Genomic DNA, 21,441 nt, shown 5'->3' with positions numbered 1-21,441 from the left:
TTGGCTCAAGATACCATAAGGACCATCTGAGCCCTTATATCCCAGCTCAGTCACTGAGATCACCTAGAGCAGTGTTTCCCAACCTTGGGCCTCCAGATGTTTTTGGCCTACAACTCCCATCATCCCTAGCTAGCAAGACCAGTGGTCAGGGATGATGGGAATTGTAGTTCAAAAACAGCTGGAGGCCCAAGGTTGGGAAACACTGATCTAGAGTTATCCCCTGTGTAACCAAGGCCCAATTGGCCTCAACTAGACTGGACCCAAGTAGACATGAACCTGCCCAAGGATCATTCTGGAGAGTTGCAGTTTTCTTTCTTTTTCATATTAGGACTTTTAATGTGATACCAATGGAGTAGGCAATAGCTTGAATACTTCAGATTGCAAAGAAAATCCAGCTACTCTAATATTTGTAATATTAACATGTATAATTTGTAGACTCTTCCCCTAGAGATCTTCAATTTGAGCCCAGAACATAAATAATGGAACCAATTCTTTTAGGTGGTAATCCTATACCAGGCACCCCCAAAATTGGCCCTCCAGATGTTTTGGGACTATAATTCCCATCATCCCTGACCACTGGTCCTGTTAGCCTAGGGATGATGGGAGTTGTAGTCCCAAAACATCTGGAGGGCCAAGTTTGGGGGTGCCTGCCCTATACTCATTTACTTGGGAGTCAGTTCCATTTAATTCAGTGGGAATTAAATCTGAGTAAATATGTATCAGTGTGCCTATTGGTGTGCTTTTCCTGATGTTCATGCATTCCTGTCAGGATGTCTTGGAAGAATGGCTGACATGCCAGCGTTCCTGGTTGTATTTGGAGCCCATTTTCAGCTCAGAAGACATCAACAGACAATTGCCAGTGGAAAGCAAGCGCTACCAAACTATGGAGAGGTCATGGAAAAAAATCATGAAAAATGCTGATGAGAACAGAGAGGTGAGCTTATGTCAATGCTTGGCTACAAAACACAGAGTCTCTTACATTTTTAAAAGTTGCTCATCTTTGCTTCTATATGTTCTTGCTACTAATCTATTCAGGTGCCAGCAGAACTAACAGTTGTTGGTCATGCTGTTCCCAGGTGATTAATGTGTGTCCTGATCCCAGGCTGCTGGAAAAGCTGCGGGAATGTAATAAGCTACTTGACCTGGTGCAGAAAGGCCTAAGTGAATACTTGGAGACCAAGAGAGGAGCTTTCCCAAGGTAATTCTGTTACTTGAGGCTGAACTTCAACAGTATGCAGCAAAGGGACAATAGGCCTAGAGCCATTAATTTCTGCGGATCTACTCTGAGTAGGACTTGCATTTGTTAAAATCCATATGTTAGAATTTAGGAAATGTCCAGGGGGGGAGAATATGGATCCTATGGTGTGTGTTTTTGAGGGTCTGGTGCACCCAGGTTCTTTCAGGGAGAAAATTGTCTCAGTCACCCAATACCAGCCACTAGCAAAGTGATTCTACTCTGAAGTAAGTGTTTTAGGATTATGGTCACAGTTTTAAATATCATTTTCAGCATTTAATCTTGGAGTGCTTTCACTGGCAGAAAAGCTAAAGACCCGGAACAGAACACCAGTCTTCTTTCTTTGCAGATTTTACTTCCTTTCTGATGATGAGCTGTTAGAAATACTATCTCAGACTAAAGACCCCACAGCTGTGCAGCCTCATCTCCGCAAGTGTTTTGAGAATATTGCTCGGGTAAATAAAAGCCATCCACATTGGGGGTCCTGCTTGTACTGTGAAGAGTCAGAGAGGAATGGAGCGAACAGGTTCTGCTATGCTAGCATGATTACAGTAACAGCTGGTATTTAGCTAAATACATGAAAGAATACATGCATGCTTCAATATGGGGGGGGGGGGGTGAGAGAGAGTGAAAGAGAAGAGGGAGTTTTTCTCAGTGGATGATAGCCATGCCATCACCACAGGCTGCAAACTAGGTGGCCACCTCAGAGGATACCATGAACTGAATTACACAAACAGAGGTGTAGCAATGTAGTTTGTTTTGAGTTTGCCCACTGATTTTAGAAGGCTCAAAACATACCCAGTCTCTTCCTTTTGGTACCTATGCCCCTTCTTTTTCAGGCTGAATGAGATTAATAAGAAGGCATATTACCATACTGCGTCGTCTCTTCCTGGTAGATGTAGAGAATACTTATGTGACCTTTTAATCCAGCACCTTTAACTAGCAAAGTGCTTATATATTGAAATATATGCCTTTGTATATGAATTAACATCTAGTAAGTTAATGAACATTTGCAGAGTGAGCTTCAAGGGGTTTGAATTTAGGGCAGTGAAGTTGATTGTAATATATATATATATATATATATATATATATATATATATATATATATATGCTTTCGTAGATTTTCACGGGTACAGGAATGCAGGTTTTGGTGTCCTCGGGTGTCTTCCCGTGTAAAAGTTGGGGTGTCTAGGCGACGTTTCGACGAGGTCTCACTCGTCATCTTCAGGCTGGTGCTTTCGGCTTCTTGTTACTGGAACAGAGCAGGATCTCAGTGTTTGAGTTCCTATAAATACTGTAGAGGGGGTGTGGTGTATAGCCTCCAATGTTCTGGGCAGAGAGGAAGTTCCCAGGCTAGTGTGCCTTTTCTTCTTTTGTTCCTTAATTACTTGAGAGATATCTTGAGTGATTTCTTGAGTGATATCCTGAGTACCACTTAGGTGGGTCATTAGGTGTGGATTAGTTGTTAAAGTCTTTGTGTCTTGACCTCTTGAACTTTGTGAAGAGTTTTCCTGAGAAGATGGCTGTACTGTACTTAGTTGTGCTCTGGCTTGGCTTCGTGTATAGGGGCGAGCTGATCTGGCTGACACAAGCCACAAAACCACAGCTCGCCCCTATACACGAAGCCAAGCCAGAGCACAACTAAGTACAGTACAGCCATCTTCTCAGGAAAACTCTTCACAAAGTTCAAGAGGTCAAGACACAAAGACTTTAACAACTAATCCACACCTAATGACCCACCTAAGTGGTACTCAGGATATCACTCAAGAAATCACTCAAGATATCTCTCAAGTAATTAAGGAACAAAAGAAGAAAAGGCACACTAGCCTGGGAACTTCCTCTCTGCCCAGAACATTGGAGGCTATACACCACACCCCCTCTACAGTATTTATAGGAACTCAAACACTGAGATCCTGCTCTGTTCCAGTAACAAGAAGCCGAAAGCACCAGCCTGAAGATGACGAGTGAGACCTCGTCGAAACGTCGCCTAGACACCCCAACTTTTACACGGGAAGACACCCGAGGACACCAAAACCTGCATATATATATATATATATATATTTGCTTTGGATCCCACACAACGGTGAATCTACAGCCTTGTGCAAAGTAGGGGATGGAGGGTAGTTCTCCTGCTTGGCTTCTCATGCTGTGCTTCCTCTCACTAGCTGCACTTTCAGGAAGATCTCCAAATTACACACATGTATTCTGCAGAAGGGGAAGAAGTAAAACTTTTCTCTCCCATTTATCCTACTGGCAATGTGGAAGACTGGTTGCTGGAAGTTGAGAGGATCATGAGGGCCAGTGTGCGGGACAACATTGAAAGGTCCATCAAGGTTTATCCAAAGGTAAGTGTCTTGCATAGAACTATGTAAATTTCACTTAAGAAATGGAACTTGTTTGTAGGTTTGGGATGCTTCATCTTAAAAACCAATGGACAGCAATCTCTACTGATGGATCTTTGAAATATATTTCTAATAATCCTCTGGTTTTCCATCTGTATACTTGGATCTTAATGGTGCATATAACTGCATTCCGACTTGTGTCTTGTAGTCTTGTCTATTTTGGGATCAGCATTCTTTCATCATCTAGATTATTCTTGGAACGCATTATCCTGATAGGGATTGCAGAAGTGCAGTCAACAACCATTTTGTGTGGGGGTTCTGTTCCATGCCCCCATGTGGTGGCGGAGTGCATATAAGTGCCCCCTGTTCTGTTCTGCCATGCCCCTGTTCCACCCCTGTTCTGCCCTTTTAGTGACCTTTTCAGGTCATTTCCAGGTTCAGCGCTGTGAGCACATGTGCGATCGCACATCAATCGGACTCATGTTCATTGGTTGTTGCCTGTAAGCCAAATGATTGGCACAGTAGGCAGTCTGTACCCTAACTTACACATTGGATTTTTTAAACCTGGTGACAATATTTTGGAAACAATGGAATGTGTAAGGCCAGGGCTTTTTTTCTGGAAAAAGAGGTGCCAGGATTTGGGAAGATTCTGCTAAAGAGAATTCCATGGTTGATGGCGTCTTTTCATAGAATCATAGAATCATAGAGTTGGAAGAGACCACAAGGGCCATCGAGTCCAACCCCCTGCCAAGCAGGAAACACCATCAGAGCACTCCTGACATATGGTTGTCAAGCCTCTGCTTAAAGACCTCCAAAGAAGGAGACTCCATCACACTCCTTGGCAGCAAATTCCACTGTCGAACAGCTCTTACTGTCAGGAAGTTCTTCCTAATATTTAGGTGGAATCTTCTTTCTTGTAGTTTGGAACCATTGCTCCGTGTCCGCTTCTCTGGAGCAGCAGAAAACAACCTTTCTCCCTCCTCTATGTGACATCCTTTTATATATTTGAACATGGCTATCATATCACCCCTTAACCTCCTCTTCTCCAGGCTAAACATGCCCAGCTCCCTTAGCCGTTCCTCATAGGCATTGTTTCCAGGCCTTTGACCATTTTGGTTGCCCTCCTCTGGACACGTTCCAGTTTGTCAGTGTCCTTCTTGAACTGTGGTGCCCAGAACTGGACACAGTACTCCAGGTGAGGTCTGACCAGAGCAGAATACAGTGGCACTATTACTTCCCTTGATCTAGATGCTATACTCCTATTGATGCAGCCCAGAATTGCATTGGCTTTTTTAGCTGCCGCGTCACACTGTTGGCTCATGTCAAGTTTGTGGTCAACCAAGACTCCTAGATCCTTTTCACATGTACTGCTCTCAAGCCAGGTGTCACCCATCTTGTATTTGTGCCTCTCATTTTTTTTGCCCAAGTGCAATACTTTACATTTCTCCCTGTTAAAATTCATCTTGTTTGTTTTGGCCCAGTTCTCTAATCTGTCAAGGTCGTTTTGAAGTGTGATCCTGTCCTCTGGGGTGTTAGCCACCCCTCCCAGTTTGGTGTCATCTGCAAATTTGATCAGGATGCCCTTGAGTCCATCATCCAAGTCGTTGATAAAGATGTTGAATAAGACCGGGCCCAAGACAGAACCCTGTGGCACCCCACTAGTCACTCTTCTCCAGGATGAAGAGGAACCATTGATGAGCACCCTTTGGGTTCGGTCAGTCAGCCAGTTACAAATCCACTGAGTGGTAGCATAGTCAAGACCGCATTTCACCAGCTTCTTTACAAGAATATCATGGGGCACCTTGTCAAATGCCTTGCTGAAATCAAGGTAGGCTACATCCACTGCGTTCCCTTCATCTACCAGGCTTGTAATTCTGTCAAAAAACGAGATCAGGTTAGTCTGACATGACATATTTTTCAGAAATCCATGCTGACTATTGGTGATCACAGCATTCCTTTCTAGGTGCTCACAGACTGTTTGCTTAATGATCTGCTCCAGAATCTTCCCTGGTATTGATGTCAGACTGACTGGGCGGTAATTATTTGGGTCCTCTCTTTTCCCCTTTTTGAAAATAGGGACAACATTTGCCCTCCTCCAATCTGCCGGGACTTCGCCTGTTCTCCAGGAATTCTCAAAGATGACTGCCAGTGGTTCTGAGATCACATCTGCCAGTTCTTTTAATACTCTTGGATGCAGTTCATCTGCCCCTGGAGACTTGAATACATCTGAACTAGCCAAGTATTCTTGTACTATCTCCTTAGTTATTCTGGGCTGTGTTTCCTCTGCTGAATCATTTGCTCCAAATTCTTCAGGTCGGGCATTGTTTTCTTTATCGGAGAAGACTGAGGCAAAGAAGGCATTGAGGAGTTCAGCCCTTTCCGTGTCCCCTGTTTGCATTTCACGATCTTCTCTTCTGAGTGACCCCACTGTTTCTTTGTTCTTCCTTTTGCTACGAACATACCCTTAAAAGCCTTTTTTGTTGCTTTTAACCTCTCTAGCAAGCCTGAGTTCATTCTGTGCTTTAGCTTTTCTGACTTTGTGTCTACACGTGCTGGCTATTTGTTTGAATTCCTCTTTGGTGGTTTCCCCCCTTTTCCATTTTTTGTACACATCCTTTTTTAATCTTAACTCAGTTAAAAGTTCTTTAGATAGCCACCCTGGCTTCTTTAGGCACCTTCCATGTTTCCGTCTCATTGGTATTGCCTGAAGTTATGCTTTTACTATCTCCCTCCTAACAAACTCCCAGCCATCATGAACTCCCTTTCCTTTTAGTATTACTGTCCATGGGATCTCACCCAGCACTTCCCTAAGTTTTATGGTCGGCTTTCTTAAAGTCAAGAAATTGAGTCCTAGTATCCTTGGCTGCTCCTTTCCGCTGTATAGTAAACTTCAGAAGAGCATGATCACTCTCGCCTAATGATCCTTCCACTTCTACCCCACTAACCAGGTCATCAACATTGGTTAGGACCAGATCTAAAATGGCTGTTCTTCTTGTTGCTTCTCCCACTTTCTGGACAATGAAGTTGTGTGCAAGGCCAGTGAGGAATCTGTTTGACCTTATGCTCTTGGCTGAGTTTGACATCCAACAAATATCCGGGTAATTGAAGTCCCCCATTACTACTATCTCCCTTCCTTTTGCATGCTTGGCCATCTGTTCCAGGAAGGCATCATCTATGTCCTCCGTTTGGCTTGGGGATCTATAGTAAACTCCCACAATGAGGTCACTGTTATTCTTCTCTCCCTTAATTTTGACCCAAATGCTCTCACTTTGGCTTTGAGGTTCTAAATCTTGGATCTCTTCACAGGTATACACATCCCTGACATATAACGCCACTCCTCCTCCTTTCTTGTCTGGTCTGTTTCTCTGAAATAGATTGTATCCCTCCATTATTACATTCCAATTGTGGGACTTATCCCACCAGGTTTCAGTGATGCCTATTATGTCATATTTAGTTTGCTGTACCAAGAGCTCAAGCTCATCTTGTTTATTTCCCATGCTTTGCGCATTAGTGTACAGACATTGAAGTCCATTAATCATTCCCCCGTGTCTCGTATTTAAGGATTTTTTCCTCCCACCACTAGGTCTGTGTGCTGTTTGCTCCATTTGGTCTATGACATTTGGATGATCATCTTCATCAATTGATAGACTCCTACCTTCAGGAGCACTGTCTCCCTCCCCCACATTAGTCAGTTTAAAGCCCTCCTGATGAGGTTTGAGATTTTTGGCAAAAACATTCCTCCCAACCGTTGTGAGGTGCAGCCCATCGCTTGCCAGAAGTCCATCTTCAAGAAACTGCAGTCCGTGATCTAAGAATCCAAACCGTTCCTGTTTACACCATTTGCGAAGCCAGCTGTTCACTTCCACTATTTTTCCCTCTCTCCCTGGGCCACGTCGTTCAACTGGGAGGACAGATGAGATGACAATTTGTGCATTTAATTGCTTTAATTTCCTGCCCAGAGCCTCGTAGTCTCTTTTGATCTTCTAGAGGCTATTGCTTGCAGTGTCATTGGTTCCCACATGAACCAAGAGGAAGGGGTATTTGTCAGTGGGTTTTATGATTCCTTGCAGTCGTTCAGTTACATCTTGGATCTTAGCCCCGGGGAGACAGCACACTTCCCGAGACATCTTGTCAGGCCCACAGATCACTGCTTCTATTCCCCTCAGTAGGGAATCCCCTATCACCACTACACGTCTCCTCTTAGGTTTGGTCGGGGTTCTTCCGTGAGCTGTCCGTTCCAAGGTCGCCTGCACATTCCCTGAGGACTGACTTTGCTGCTCGTCTTCATATACCTGATCGACTGTAATGAGGGAGAGATCCTCAAATGGAGTCTGCTCTTCGTCTTCCATGCTAGGGGAGAGGACCTCAAAGCGATTGTGTATTTCTAAACAATCAGAGGGAACCCTGGGCCTCCTGCTTCTTTGAGTCACATTTCTCCATATATCTGGCTCCTGTGTTGGTGAACTAGCCTCCTTCTCAGGGGAGTCCCCTGTCTCCTCCTTGGTGGAGACGGTGTGCTCTGTTGCTTCCAAGAAGAGCTCCAGCTCTCTAATTCTTTGGAGCGTAGCTACACATTCCTCCAGTTGCTGGACTTTGTCTTCTAAGAGGGCAGTCTTTTGTCTTACCTTGGTTCACATATGGAAAAACTCAAAAAGCAGCATAGCCGAGCTCAGAGGGTATAGCAGGGCATAGAGAAGGACAGGGTGATCTAGGGCTGGAACTTTTGTCAGAAACAGCTACTATGCTTAAAACAGTGATGAAATCGGGGGGGGGGGAGTTCTCCATTGTATTTAATATTAAGGCCATATGTTTTTAATAAAGACACCACGGACTACATGGGTCTTAGATTGGCCAGGCCAGGTGACCATTGCCGGATGTCAGACGTTCTGGACAAAAGAAGTGTCAGAGGCCCTGGAAGCTGGAGATTTGGCCACCAGGTTGTTTCCACAGCTAAGTGCTCAGGTAAAAATGTCACTTCATTGTGTAACTCAGGCTCAGTTGCTTCTGCACTGAAACCCTGCTTTTTATATCACCTAGCTGGCCAAGGCTGGGGACCCTTTTTCAGCCTGATGGCAACATTTCTTTGTGGGGAACCTTCCAGGGGTTGCATGTCAGTGGTGGGTGGGCCAGAAACTTGTCCTATGCATTAGCTTCACCCCTCCCCCAAAGATATAATGAAAAACTCATAAAGACCAAGATCAAGACAATGCCCACCAGCCCTTGCTTCACTGCTATCACAGAATTGTAGGGTTGGAAGGGACCCTGAGGTTCATTCTAGTCCAACCTCCTGCAATGCAGGAATCTCAACTAAAGCAGCCATAACAGATGGCCATCCAATCTCTGCTTAAAAACCTTCAAGGAAGGAGAGTCCACTGCTTCTCGTGGGAGTCTGTTCCATTTCCGAACAGCTCTTACTGCCAGAAAGTCCTTCCTGGTGTTTAGTCAAAATCTCCCTTCTTGTAACTTGAATCCATTGGTTCACTCCCCTCTGGAGCACGAGAAAACAAGCCTGTGGCAGCCCTTCAGAGATTTGAAGATGGCTACCATACCTCCTCTCAGTTTCCTCTTTAGCAGGCTAAACGTACCTAACTCCCTCAACCATTCCTCATAAGACTCAGTTTCCAGACACTTGATCACTTTGGTTGCCCTCCTCAGCACGTTCCCGCTTGTCAATAACCTTCTTAAATTGTGGCACTCAGAACTAGACACAGTACTCCAAGTGGGGTCTGACCAAGGCAGTCTAGAGTGGTCCTGTTTCTTCTCCTCCCTTCACAAAATGTAACTTGTGAGGAAGGCGGAGAAGTGGCTTTTCTTTTTCTCCTAAGGGACTCCAGTTTTCTTACACACTTCAGTACATTGCTAACTATAGAATGCCAAGTAGATACGAGATATTTCTCCAAGGCATGGCCTGACTTGTTATGCTTTCCTTGCACAGCTGAGCGACCTAGTAGCACTTGTGCGAGGGAAGCTGTCTCGGATGCAGCGGGGAGTGTTATCAGCTCTCATTGTGATTGAAGTTCATGCCAAGGATGTGGCAGCTAAACTTGTTGAGGAGAATGTCAGCAGTGAGAATGATTTCGAGTGGATTTCCCAGCTCAGGTGAGACATTTCCTAGAATCTGTTATCGCTGTTTTTGGGTAGTGAGACAGATCCCTGTCTTCAGCTACTGTGAGGTACATGAACTAGGCAGGGCACCCTGAAGCACACAGCCTTAGAGAAAGAATAATCACAAAGGTCTGAAAAGGATCGTCTATTATTGTATCATTCTACTTAGGGGTTATTCCAACCCAACAACACGCTCTTCCAAAACAAATTCACATTATCTTTCTTCTCTTGTGCTTTATGCTAGTTGCTGAAAGGTGTTCTACACTTAACCTTTTTTTGTGGCTGTGGGAAATTTCTGTTAAATCTACTGTTTTTTCTGCATGCATAACATTATTTTCTGCATACACTAACATTACTCATTAAATGTCCAGTTTTTCAATAATGACTGCTCCCCACATCAAATGGGGGGCGCCTTTTGTGTGGTCGTGTGCAGCCCCTCGCATCCCAGTGCAGCTCCTGGTAGTTCAGGCTGGCTTCATCTCCCCAGGCTCCGCCTACCCCAATCCTGTCTGGGGAGGTGTTGCCAGGGGATTGGCCAGGTAAGGGGAGGGACCGCCCTGCCCACACAACAGAAGGTCAATCTTACCTGCGAAGCGGCAATCAGCTCCAGAGCTTTTTCAATAATATGCAGGTGGAACATGCAATGTTATAAAAGAATATGCATTGTTTAGCATGAACAAAATACAACCAAATAAACAGGACTGCAGTGTTTAAACTGATGGTATAAGAAACCCTTTGTTAGTTCTTGCAGTTTTTTTCCTATATGATTTTGCATTTAACTTTTCTTTAACATTAGGTACTACTGGACAAGAGATGATTTGTATATCCGGGCAGTGAACGCTGAATTTATCTATGGCTATGAATACTTGGGCAACAGTGGGCGCCTGGTGATTACACCTCTCACTGACAGGTATCATAACTTATTAGACTAAAAAACAACAACTTGTCTCCATAATCTTGAATGAATAAATGACTCTTTGAGAGCTGAATCAAGGGTCAACTCTGCCAGTGTAGCATCTGCATTGTGGGTTAATTATAGTTTCTGAGTCGTCTTCAAAGGTAGTCCCACATAGAGTACATTGCAGTACTCCAAGCAGGGCCAGGCAGCAAGAGTATGCTCAGACAAAGCCCAAGACCTAGCATGGAAGCTCCTAAAAACCAGATACATATGGAGTTAGTGGGAAACTGGGCCTAGCTTAGAGTCTGGGTGAGCAATAATCACTAATCACTTTCGTATGTAATTCTGGCACAGACTGCAGCAAAAACTACACAGGGTGTATCTGCTTGACCTATGGTGATTTAGAATCTATATTATCCACACAGCTCTTATGTCTGCATATGTCAAATATGGTGAAGTGTTTAGGAACAGATTCCACATGTGTCTTAGAGAAACTATGTTTAAAGTGCATAACTTTCTTTTAAAAAGCTTTTTATTTAGTTGACCAATGCATGTATGCATGTGGTTGGTTGTTGTTGTTTTTTAAAAAGTTGACAATGTAGTACAGTGGTACCTCGGTTTAAGAACAGTCCTGTTTACAAACGATTTGGTTGACGAACTCCGCAAAACTGGAAGTAGTGTCCCGTTTGCGAACTTTACCTTGGTCTAAGAACGGAATCCAAACGGTGGAAGGGCACTGGCAGTGGGAGGCCTCATTAGGGAAAGTGCGCCTTGGTTTAAGAATGGTTTCGGTTTAATAACGGACTTCCTGTGGGAATGTTCTGGGGTGCAGGAGAGGATATATTGACTAATTATATCCTTATCCAACTTGTGCTAACAAGTTCCCAAAATATCAGCAGAGTTTATAGACATTCCCCTTTAAGTTCGCAACGGTAACGCTTGCACAGGTTCGCTAGAACCTCTATAATAATTACTCTGGTAATTTCCCCTTTGTTCCCTCTTAAAATACAAGACACGACACAGTCTTTATAAAAGTATAAAAGAGTTTACTCACGTTCTGTTCACAATATGATCCCAGAAGGTAGGCAGGCTTAAAAAGGTTACATGCAGTTAGAATCTATCTTGTAGCAAGATAGTACTGTCCTCTCTTGGCTGGGAGCCAAGAGGGCATGTTGCTCCTTCAGAAGATGAAGATGGCAAGAGGGGCAAGAGGCAAGAGGCAAGAGGCAAGAGGCAAGAGAGAGAGAGGCAAGAGAGAGAGTGGCTGCCTGCCCTGTGCTTTTATCATTACCTGCACAGGTGAGGCCACACCCACCTCTGGTCACATGCGGAGGAAGTCCGTCCCCAGGAAGTTTACCTGCTTGCTGGACAGACATCCCTCCCCATGTTCTAACATGTACACTCTAGGAATGTTGTCATTGACTGCTCCTGTGTTTACATCCCACATACCCCTTCTCAGGCAATACAACATACACAAAACATAAACAACTTTATTCAACCACCCAGAGTCCCAGCTTGACACGTAGATTCTGGAAACTCTCTCTTGGTAGGGGTTTCGTCAGGATGTCATCAGTCATCTCTTGGGTGCTGCAGTAGGATAGTTCCACAAGTCCATCCTGGATCATCTGGCGTATGTAGTGGTATTTAACCCCAATGTGTTTTGTTCTGGCCAGGAACTTCTCACTCTGCGTCAGCTTCAGGCAACTTTGATTGTCCTCTAGCAAGCTGACAGGCCCTTTTCTCACCAACCCAAAGTCCTTTATGAGTTGATCAAGCCAGGCGATCTCTCTGCAGGCTTCTGTTGCTGCAACGTATTCTGATTCTGTGGAAGATAATGCTACACAGCTCTGTTTATAACTGCCCCATGAAACAGGTCCATCACCAAACATGAAAACATGACCACTTGTTGATTTATAATCAGCATTATCCCCAGCCCAATCCGCATCAGTATACCCAACCAACTTAGGGTCTCTGACGGCTGGTAACCTTAATTTACAATTCATGGTACCCTTCAAATATCGCACCACCCTCTTTACACCTGCCCAATCATGCTCAGTGGGAGAATTCACTTTTCTGCTAAGAATCCCCACAGCATTAGCTAAGTCAGGTCTACATGTGGTAACTAAATACAAAAGTTTACCAATCGCCGACCTGTAGTCATTGTTGTCTGGCAACTGCTTCGAATCCTGCTGATTCTTCAGGAAGTCAGTAGCCATCGGTGTAGCAACTGGATGTGCGTCTTGCATCTGCATGTGCTCAATTAGCTCGTGGATCTTCTGTCTTTGGCTGAGAAGAAATGAGCCGTCCTCTTCTCTTTCCACCTGGATCCCGAGGTAGTACTGGACATCTCCTAGCTCCTTGACCTCCACCTCTTTGCTAAGGTGTTTTACTATCTGTGTATAGTCTTTCTCACTTGCTGTGGCAATAATCAGGTCATCAACAAAAGCTAAGATATATGAGAATTGTCCATTATTTGATTTACTGTACAAGCACTTGTCAGCGTCGCCTTGCTTGTACCCAAGTTGCGTCAGCATTTTATGCAACTTCTGGTTCCAGGCTCTAGCAGCCTGTTTAAGTCCATAAAGTCCTTTCTGCAGTTTGCACACTAAATGTGCCTCATGTGGTTTCACAAAACCTTTGGGCTGTTTCATATAGATTTCTTCAGAAATCTGCCCGTGTAGAAAAGCGGTAGCAATGTCTATGTGTTTCACTCTCATTTTCTTGGAGGCTGCAATGCTTAGAAGCATTCTTACGCTGCTGTACCTCACGGTTGGTGCAAAAACTTCATCATAATCTTCACCAAAACGCTGTGAAAATCCCTGTGCTACAAGTCTAGCTTTGTAGCGCTGCACTTCTCCTTCTGACCCCTTCTTAACCTTGAAAACCCATTTACTGCCAATGGCCTTCTTACCGGGAGGCAGCTCAGTGAGTGTCCAGGTCTTGTTCTGATGCAGTGCATCCATCTCCTCCTGCGCGGCCTTCCTCCAGAGACTGGCTTCTGCAGCTGGCATCTCCTGTATCTCTTCCCAAGTGGAAGGTTCTTGTGGAAACGCCGACCCTGCAAAGTAGGACAACCGTAATGGTGGGACACCTTTGTTGGTTCTGGACGAGCGCCTGACCTCTGGTTCTGCGACCGCATCAGCTTCCTCATCCTCCTCCAACGCAGGCATGTCCCCATCTGAGTCCTCATCTTCGTCTCTGGTGCCGCCAGGGTTCTGGTCCTCTGCGTCTTCTGGTGCGTCGCCTGTAGGGGGCGCTGTAACACTTGAAGGCAGATTAGTACTTTGTGGGGTCTCAAAAGGGAAATATACAAACTCTTGAGTCCTTTCTGACTCATCTGAAGAATCCACAACAGTGTTCTTAGTGTCTACCTTTCCATATTCATCAACATAAACCGCATGGTATGCATTTGTCTTACCAGTTTGTAAGTCCATAATTCTATATCCTTTGCCTCCAGAGGCGTATCCCACCAGGATACCTGCTTTTGCCCTGGAGTCAAGCTTGTGTCTGTGTTCCTTGGGCACGTGGAAGTAACACGGACTTCCAAACACACGTATGTGCGACAGATTGGGAGCTTTCCCATGCCAAAGTTCAAATGGTGTGCGCTCTGCACCTTTAGTTGGCAGTCTATTCTGCAAATAGACCGATGTGTACACTCCTTCGGCCCACAGCTTCTGTGGCAAACATGCATCCTTTAGCATGCACCTTGTCATGTCCATAATGGACCTAAACTTTCTCTCAGCTATGGCATTCTGCTGTGGTGTGTAAGGAATTGTGGTTACGTGTGCAATTCCTTCCTTGGCCAGGAGAGCCTGCATTTCATTTGAGCAGTACTCACCTCCATTGTCGCTCATTAACACAGTTGGAGCTCTCTGGAATTTGTTCTTGACCATGGCAATGTATTCCTGGAGCTTGTCCACTGTCTCACTCTTCTCTTTGAGGAAATACACAACACAAAATCTTGAAAAGTCATCCAGAAATATTAAAATATATCTATTCTTTCCCAGTGAGGGAACACTCATGGGTCCACATATGTCAGTGTGCACTATGTCAAGCACTTTGTTGCTTCTTTGTTCTGCACAACGTGGAAATGAAGGTTTTACAGCCTTCTCAGTAATACAGCTTATGCACTTTGCTGGAGCTTTGTTGCTCTGCTTTACCTGCAAACCTCTTACAAGATCTCTTTTCTGTAGATCCAGAATGACGTTGGTGTCTCTATGTCCAAGCCTTCTGTGCCATAGGTCCAGATCTGCTTCATCCTTCTGGCTGGAATGTGCCACTTTTGCAGACTGATTCTCTGAAAGATCAAGCTCATATACACCATTGATTAGCTCTGCTTGAGCAAACACTTTGCCATTTCTAGTCACCTTGCATTCTCCATTTCCAAATGTGATCTGGAAACCTTTCTTGTCCAGTGTGGACACGCTGATTAAATTGCAGCTCAGCTCTGGTACATACAAAACTCTAGAGATTGTGTTCTCAATGCATTCATTGTTTATATTGCATTTCAGACTCATGGAACCTGCACCTTTTGCTTTAACAATGTTCCCATCTGCAATTTCAATTTCAGATCCTTCTTCATCATTTATCTCATTAAAATAGTCCTTTTTATATGAAAAATGCGAACTGGCACCTGAATCTAAAATCCATTTATTACGTTTATTCTCACGATTCTGGACAGTTAAATTCCTTTCTTGCAGTAGCCATGTGCATTCGCATTTCCCCTTCTTTTCTCCTTTTGGCTGAAAGGGGTGGGGTTTCTTGGCTTTAGGAGCCTTGCAATTCTTTGCAATGTGTCCTTCTTTGTTACAATTGAAACAAATCACTTTCTTAGGCATCTCTTTGGACTTTGTACATTGCCTAGATGCATAACTGCTGTCCTTGCTTCTAGCATTTCTCACTGGAGATTCAGCTCTATCTCTGCATTCTTCTTTTAAATAACCAATCAAGTCTTTAAAAGTCAGACCTTGTCTATGATCCATCAAACTTACAAATGCGCTAAAGCGTGGTCCAAGTGATGACAACAAAAATGCTATCTTTGTATCTTCATCAAAAGCTTTGGGAGTCAAATCAATTCTTTGAATAATCTCAGTGAACTTGTTGATGTGCTCTGTGAATTCCTCTTTTGAATTCATCCTCACTCTGGTTAATTTACACACCAAGTTTCTGAAGCAGTTTATGCTAGATTCTCCATACACGCGCTCAATATCTCTTAAGATTTGAGATGCATCATCTGTACTATTTATTAATGATAGCTGCTCATCACGAAGTCCACTCAAAATTATGTGTCTAGCTTCGCTGTTCATGCGTTTCCAAGCACTTATCTTGGCTAAAGCTTCCTCAGACGATCCCGTAGGTTGAGGGTTTAAAGCTTCCAAAATGTGCTTATAATCTAAACATGCTATCAAGCGCTGCTTCCAGTGTATGAAATTGTGTTCATTCAGCACAGGCATTCCTAGCTTTGCATCACTATCAAAAGCTGCTCTAGCCATCTTAAAATCCAAAAATTTGAAAATTCTTCAAAATTTCAAAATTTCTCAAAATTTTAAAATCAAAATCTCAAAAATCTAAAATGCAAAACAATTCTTCACTGCCTTGGGTCACTGTGAACTCTGAGGGAAGGGGGGGGGTTGCTTAATCCCCACTGCACAATGGAACAAAGGACCATGTGCTTACCAGGAAGTTAACTCAGAAAAATACTACTCAATTCAAAATCACAATCCAATGCAATCCTTCAAAAATACGCAGAAATATGCAATACTGGGGCCAATAACCCTTTGTGGGAATGTTCTGGGGTGCAGGAGAGGATATATTGACTAATTATATCCTTATCCAACTTGTGCTAACAAGTTCCCAAAATATCAGCAGAGTTTATAGACATTCCCCTTTAAGTTCGCAACGGTAACGCTTGCACAGGTTCGCTAGAACCTCTATAATAATTACTCTGGTAATTTCCCCTTTGTTCCCTCTTAAAATACAAGACACGACACAGTCTTTATAAAAGTATAAAAGAGTTTACTCACGTTCTGTTCACAATATGATCCCAGAAGGTAGGCAGGCTTAAAAAGGTTACATGCAGTTAGAATCTATCTTGTAGCAAGATAGTACTGTCCTCTCTTGGCTGGGAGCCAAGAGGGCATGTTGCTCCTTCAGAAGATGAAGATGGCAAGAGGGGCAAGAGGCAAGAGGCAAGAGGCAAGAGGCAAGAGAGAGAGAGGCAAGAGAGAGAGTGGCTGCCTGCCCTGTGCTTTTATCATTACCTGCACAGGTGAGGCCACACCCACCTCTGGTCACATGCGGAGGAAGTCCGTCCCCAGGAAGTTTACCTGCTTGCTGGACAGACATCCCTCCCCATGTTCTAACATGTACACTCTAGGAATGTTGTCATTGACTGCTCCTGTGTTTACATCCCACACTTCCAGAATGGATTAAGTTTGTAAACCGAGGTACCACTGTAATCGGTTGCATGCATCGAAGATGGATTGCAGTTCTGCAGGCTGAACAAGGATATAGCCGTTCAGTTCTCAATAATGGTAACAGAAGCAGTTTAATCAAGTGGTCCTCCATGGATAATATTGAATGATGGTTATTCATCATTAAACAGTATGGTTAAAGCAGCTCTCTGAGAATAATAACATATGATCTATGTCTTCTTTTTAAAAATTCTTATTCCTTTTGAGTACCATTATTGATTATTGATGCTTTAGCAGAGCAAGGGATGTGTTGAAGTGCTAATATAATTGTTCTCAGGAGGTTTCAACTGGATCTCACTTGTTCTAGCTATTATTGATCATCATATTAAGGTCATAAAGCATATTTAGATCAGAAAACCTAGTGAGTCCCTTTAAAAATATTTTTCCTGCAGCATGTCATTTTGAAGTATTGAAATCCACCCCGGGTATACCTTTTATTGCAGAACACACAGAGAAGTAGACTTAGGATGCAGTCTATCTCATTTACTGTCACCTTCTTGGTGGTAAACAATCTTCCCAGTTTTCAGCCACTGGCTATATACAGGATTGTATTCAAATACTGTAACTTTTATTTAGAATAGACTCATTGAAATTTATGAACCTAAGTTAGTCATGGTCATTAATTTATATAGGTCTGCTCTGGATAAAAGCTAGTTGTAAACAACCCACAGTTTTCTGTAGACAAAAAGCACCTGCAGCAATCATTCAATCATTCAATCAATCAATCCCAAGAAAGCCAACTGACTCTTTAAAAGGGTGTGTACTTTTTTAACCCTAGTCAGTGTTGGGGCCCTATGTGGTTTTTAAAACAAAACCCAGAGAAGCAGATAAATGACATTCTTCTGACACACCACACATATGTCACAATTTATTTCAGGACATTTCACACACACACCCAAGACACATTTGAATTGGGCTGGTTTACAACATAGGCAAAAAAATGTACAAGATTGCTCTTCGTTACAGTTTTGGTTTGTTTGTTTTAAAAAGCTGTCTGTGGCTCAGTTTGCATTTAGCACTAAACCAGATCATGCCTTAGCACATATGCACAGGTTTCCAGAGAGGAGTTTGTGGCTGCTTTGCTCCTTCTCCAATCTCACTGTGACTCTGCTACTCTGACAAAGTCATGGTTTGCCTTAGCTTGTCATATGAACTCAGAGCTATGGTTTGTTTCTCTCCATGCAAGCAAAGAGCTGTAACCAATATGTGTTCTTGGTTTACAGCTCATAGTTTGTCTGGAGGAGACAAACCATGAGCCAAAAGGCTCCCCCAAATTCACCCATTAATTTTTTTATATATTACATTAAAGGAAATACTGACCACTCCCATGGATCCTCTTCTGTGTTTTCAAAATGTTTTGTGATTCTCTCAAGATCCCCCAAATTTGTCCTTTTGTTGTGGTTGTTTTTTAAAAAGTTGGTCACATCCACTTTTATACTTTGGGCATGCCCACCATGAGATGTAGGCCCCAGAGGGTTTGCCTGAAAAAGGTGAGCCTACCCCTTTCATAGTGTTCTGATCTTCCCTCGTAGTATACTGTCATTTGATAATAAACTGCATTCTTCTTAACATAATGAGCTATTTGGTAATGTTTATAAATGAATAATACATTTTTCATTGTGTGGCATTTGACTAGATGAACCCTTCCAGCCTTAAAATTATTTGATTCTTTGTGATAGATGCTACTTGACACTTACTGGAGCATTGCACTTGAAATTCGGGGGCGCTCCTGCAGGACCAGCTGGAACAGGCAAAACAGAGACGACTAAAGATCTGGGGAAAGCTTTAGCTATCCAGACGGTTGTGTTTAATTGCTCTGATCAGCTTGATTTCATGGCAATGGGAAAATTCCTGAAAGGACTAGCCAGGTATTACAAAACAATGCCATATATGAATATGCTACACAGGGGGTGGATCATAACACAGCCGCAAAATTATTGGTTTGGCAGGCAATACATGAATCAGAATATTGTTGCATCCAATACATCTAAGCAGAGGGGAGTCTATGAGAACCCAGAACAAGTAGCTAGCCTAGTGATAATTTCCCTACTAGCAATCTCCATATATTGCCTGTTTGAGCATTCTGTAGAGATGTATCACTATATTTGGTTTGATACGAGTAAAAGAGAACCCAATAAACATTTAGATTGTGCTAACTTACATAGTTTAAAGTCCAGTCACCTTTGGAAGCTGGGCCCAATTTACATATTGTGACTGTCCCAAAGAGGACATGTAAAATAGTTGCTCGTGAAGGTTGGTATCAAATGGTAGGCAATTTGCATAAATTAACTTGCCACCAGTAACAGCCAGCATGGTGAGACAGAGCTACACTCCCAACACCAGCATCTCTGCAGCTTGCCTGGAAGGCCCTGGGGCAGTAGTGAGGCTGGTGCTGTACAAATGCAGCAGCAGAGCCAATCCTGCACTCCCAGCAGCACATTGGTGCAGCCCCAACCTCACTGCCAGCCTACCTTCCTGCCCCAGTGCTGTCTAGATTGGCATAATCTCTTCATGCCTTTTAAGACCAACTGATTTTTTGCTAGTAACTATTGGATTCCTGATACTGTCTTCTCCTTATATGCTCAGTTCTGGAGCCTGGGCTTGCTTCGATGAGTTCAACCGCATTGACATTGAAGTGTTGTCTGTAGTTGCCCAGCAAATCACAACAATTCAGAAAGCTCAACAGCAGAGGGTAAGTTAAGGAAGTGAAGAGTGAAGGAATTTGGCTTCCCGAACCACACTTTTATTTCTCTGGTAGGTACTAGGACATCACCAAGTGGGATATTATTATGCTCCACTTCCTTGAAGGCAGAAAAAAATGTCACCACTCCTAAAGGCTTCTGTGTTGCCCCTCCTCTAGAGTGACATTTCATTTTTTTTCTGCCCTTGCTTGAAGCAGACCAAGCTGGTGCTCTTCTGACCTTTAATTGTTTGTTTGTGCATATAATTTGGTTGCTTTTCCCTTGTGTATGTGGTTCTTGGTTGTCTCCTGAAGTTTTTCTCCCCAGTGGGCTATTTTTTTGTGGGGGTTTGAGTGATTTCTGAAATGCTATTTAAAGCTTGTTGTTTTTCCTGCCTACGTATTGACAGATTTAGGGGGTTCTCCTCCTTTATATTGGCAGTTCCATAATCATTTAATAGAATGCATATTTTAAATGTCAGATGATTTTACTTTTATTACTTTCTTTGACAGGTAGTCCTTTGGAGACCTTTTTTAATATGAATATTTTTCTAATAGAATATTGAACTGGAAAATTCTGCTTCCCTAATTAAGAGAAAAGGAAGCTTTCAAGGCTCCTGTTAGTCCCTTCTGCCACTTAACTGGCAGTTTGGTGTAGGAGTTTTGGGCGCTGCACAGGTTTTCATAGCATGGCAAAACCCTACTACTACACAGAGGTTTGAATAGTTTTCACCTAGCTGAAGAAACTTCTTTTCAAAGTTAATTGGCTGGTTTCAATACATTCAGAAGGGTCGTTACTTGCATTTTCTGGTGCTTGTTATGTAAGCTGTTCTCTTCAGATTGTGGGCTACAGAGTAGGTATCTCTGTGCTGGTGTTCTAGTTCTGCCTCAAGTATGTTGGTACAAAAACATTATCCAGTGTTTGTTTTCTTTGCTGTTCAAGTAGAAATTTGTTGTTTAAGTAGGTGAACATATGACAAGCCTCAAGACAATTGTAGAGGCTCTCCAGCATGGAACCCACTGGTGGGTTCTACTGTATTTCTTTTATTTATTTATGCAATTTATAGTCAGAGAGGCATAGCTAACCAGTTACAAAGACTCGAAGGCAGAAAAAAAGTCATTACTCCTAAAGGAGTCATTACTCCCCTGGAGTGATAGTTTGTCCTTCCAGCCAGACCATATAACAGACATCCTAGAAATAAACTAATGGCATGACAGACTCCAGACACCAGGAGTAGCCATCCATAATATAAGAAATGTAAACAATGCCAGTGAAGGTTGGGCCTTGGTGATGTCCTAGTGCCTCCTTAGAAACACCTTTCAGGTCAATATCCATAGGCACCAGGACACAAGCAAATGACATGTTCCAAAGTTACCCCTAGTAATCCTAGGGTGGGAGCTGGCAAATTAATGATGAGGAATTAATTTCTGGAGGATTTGCCTTCCAAATGCATCCTCCAAGGAAGCATGCAAGTCCATCTTATAACTCTCTGTGAAAGAATTTGGAGTAGCCCAAGTTGCCATCTGACACACCACTAGAAGAGATGCAGTGGATGCAAATGCAGCCAAAGCCACTGCAGGGTAGAATGAGCAACTATGCCTTAGGATGAACCAAGTTCAGGGAAGTGCAAATCTAAGGGAGGGATGTCATTGTGTGTCCAACTGAATTCTAAACAAATTTGGTCCTGGCTGCAAGCCAATGAGTGGGT

The 21,441-nt window shown here is 43.3% G+C and overlaps 1 protein-coding gene across 1 annotated transcript in view; it reads left to right on the top strand.

The window, feature by feature from the left end:
* DNAH1 (dynein axonemal heavy chain 1) overlaps positions 1-21,441 on the top strand; it is a 132,947-nt gene that overhangs the window by 53,884 nt on the left and 57,622 nt on the right. The window contains exons 22-30 of the mRNA XM_081847622.1: positions 770-934; positions 1,077-1,198; positions 1,584-1,689; positions 3,400-3,579; positions 8,398-8,538; positions 9,512-9,675; positions 10,478-10,591; positions 18,732-18,920; positions 19,639-19,744. Coding sequence (XP_081703748.1) covers positions 770-934; positions 1,077-1,198; positions 1,584-1,689; positions 3,400-3,579; positions 8,398-8,538; positions 9,512-9,675; positions 10,478-10,591; positions 18,732-18,920; positions 19,639-19,744 — 1,287 coding nt within the window. The remainder of the gene's footprint in view (positions 1-769; positions 935-1,076; positions 1,199-1,583; positions 1,690-3,399; positions 3,580-8,397; positions 8,539-9,511; positions 9,676-10,477; positions 10,592-18,731; positions 18,921-19,638; positions 19,745-21,441) is intronic.

The sequence above is a fragment of the Podarcis erhardii genome (assembly GCF_964252035.2).
Source record: "Podarcis erhardii genome assembly, chromosome: 2".
Lineage (NCBI taxonomy): Eukaryota > Metazoa > Chordata > Lepidosauria > Squamata > Lacertidae > Podarcis > Podarcis erhardii.
The sequence above is the reverse complement of the archived record's forward strand: the minus strand, read 5'-3'. Positions and strand labels throughout refer to the sequence as shown.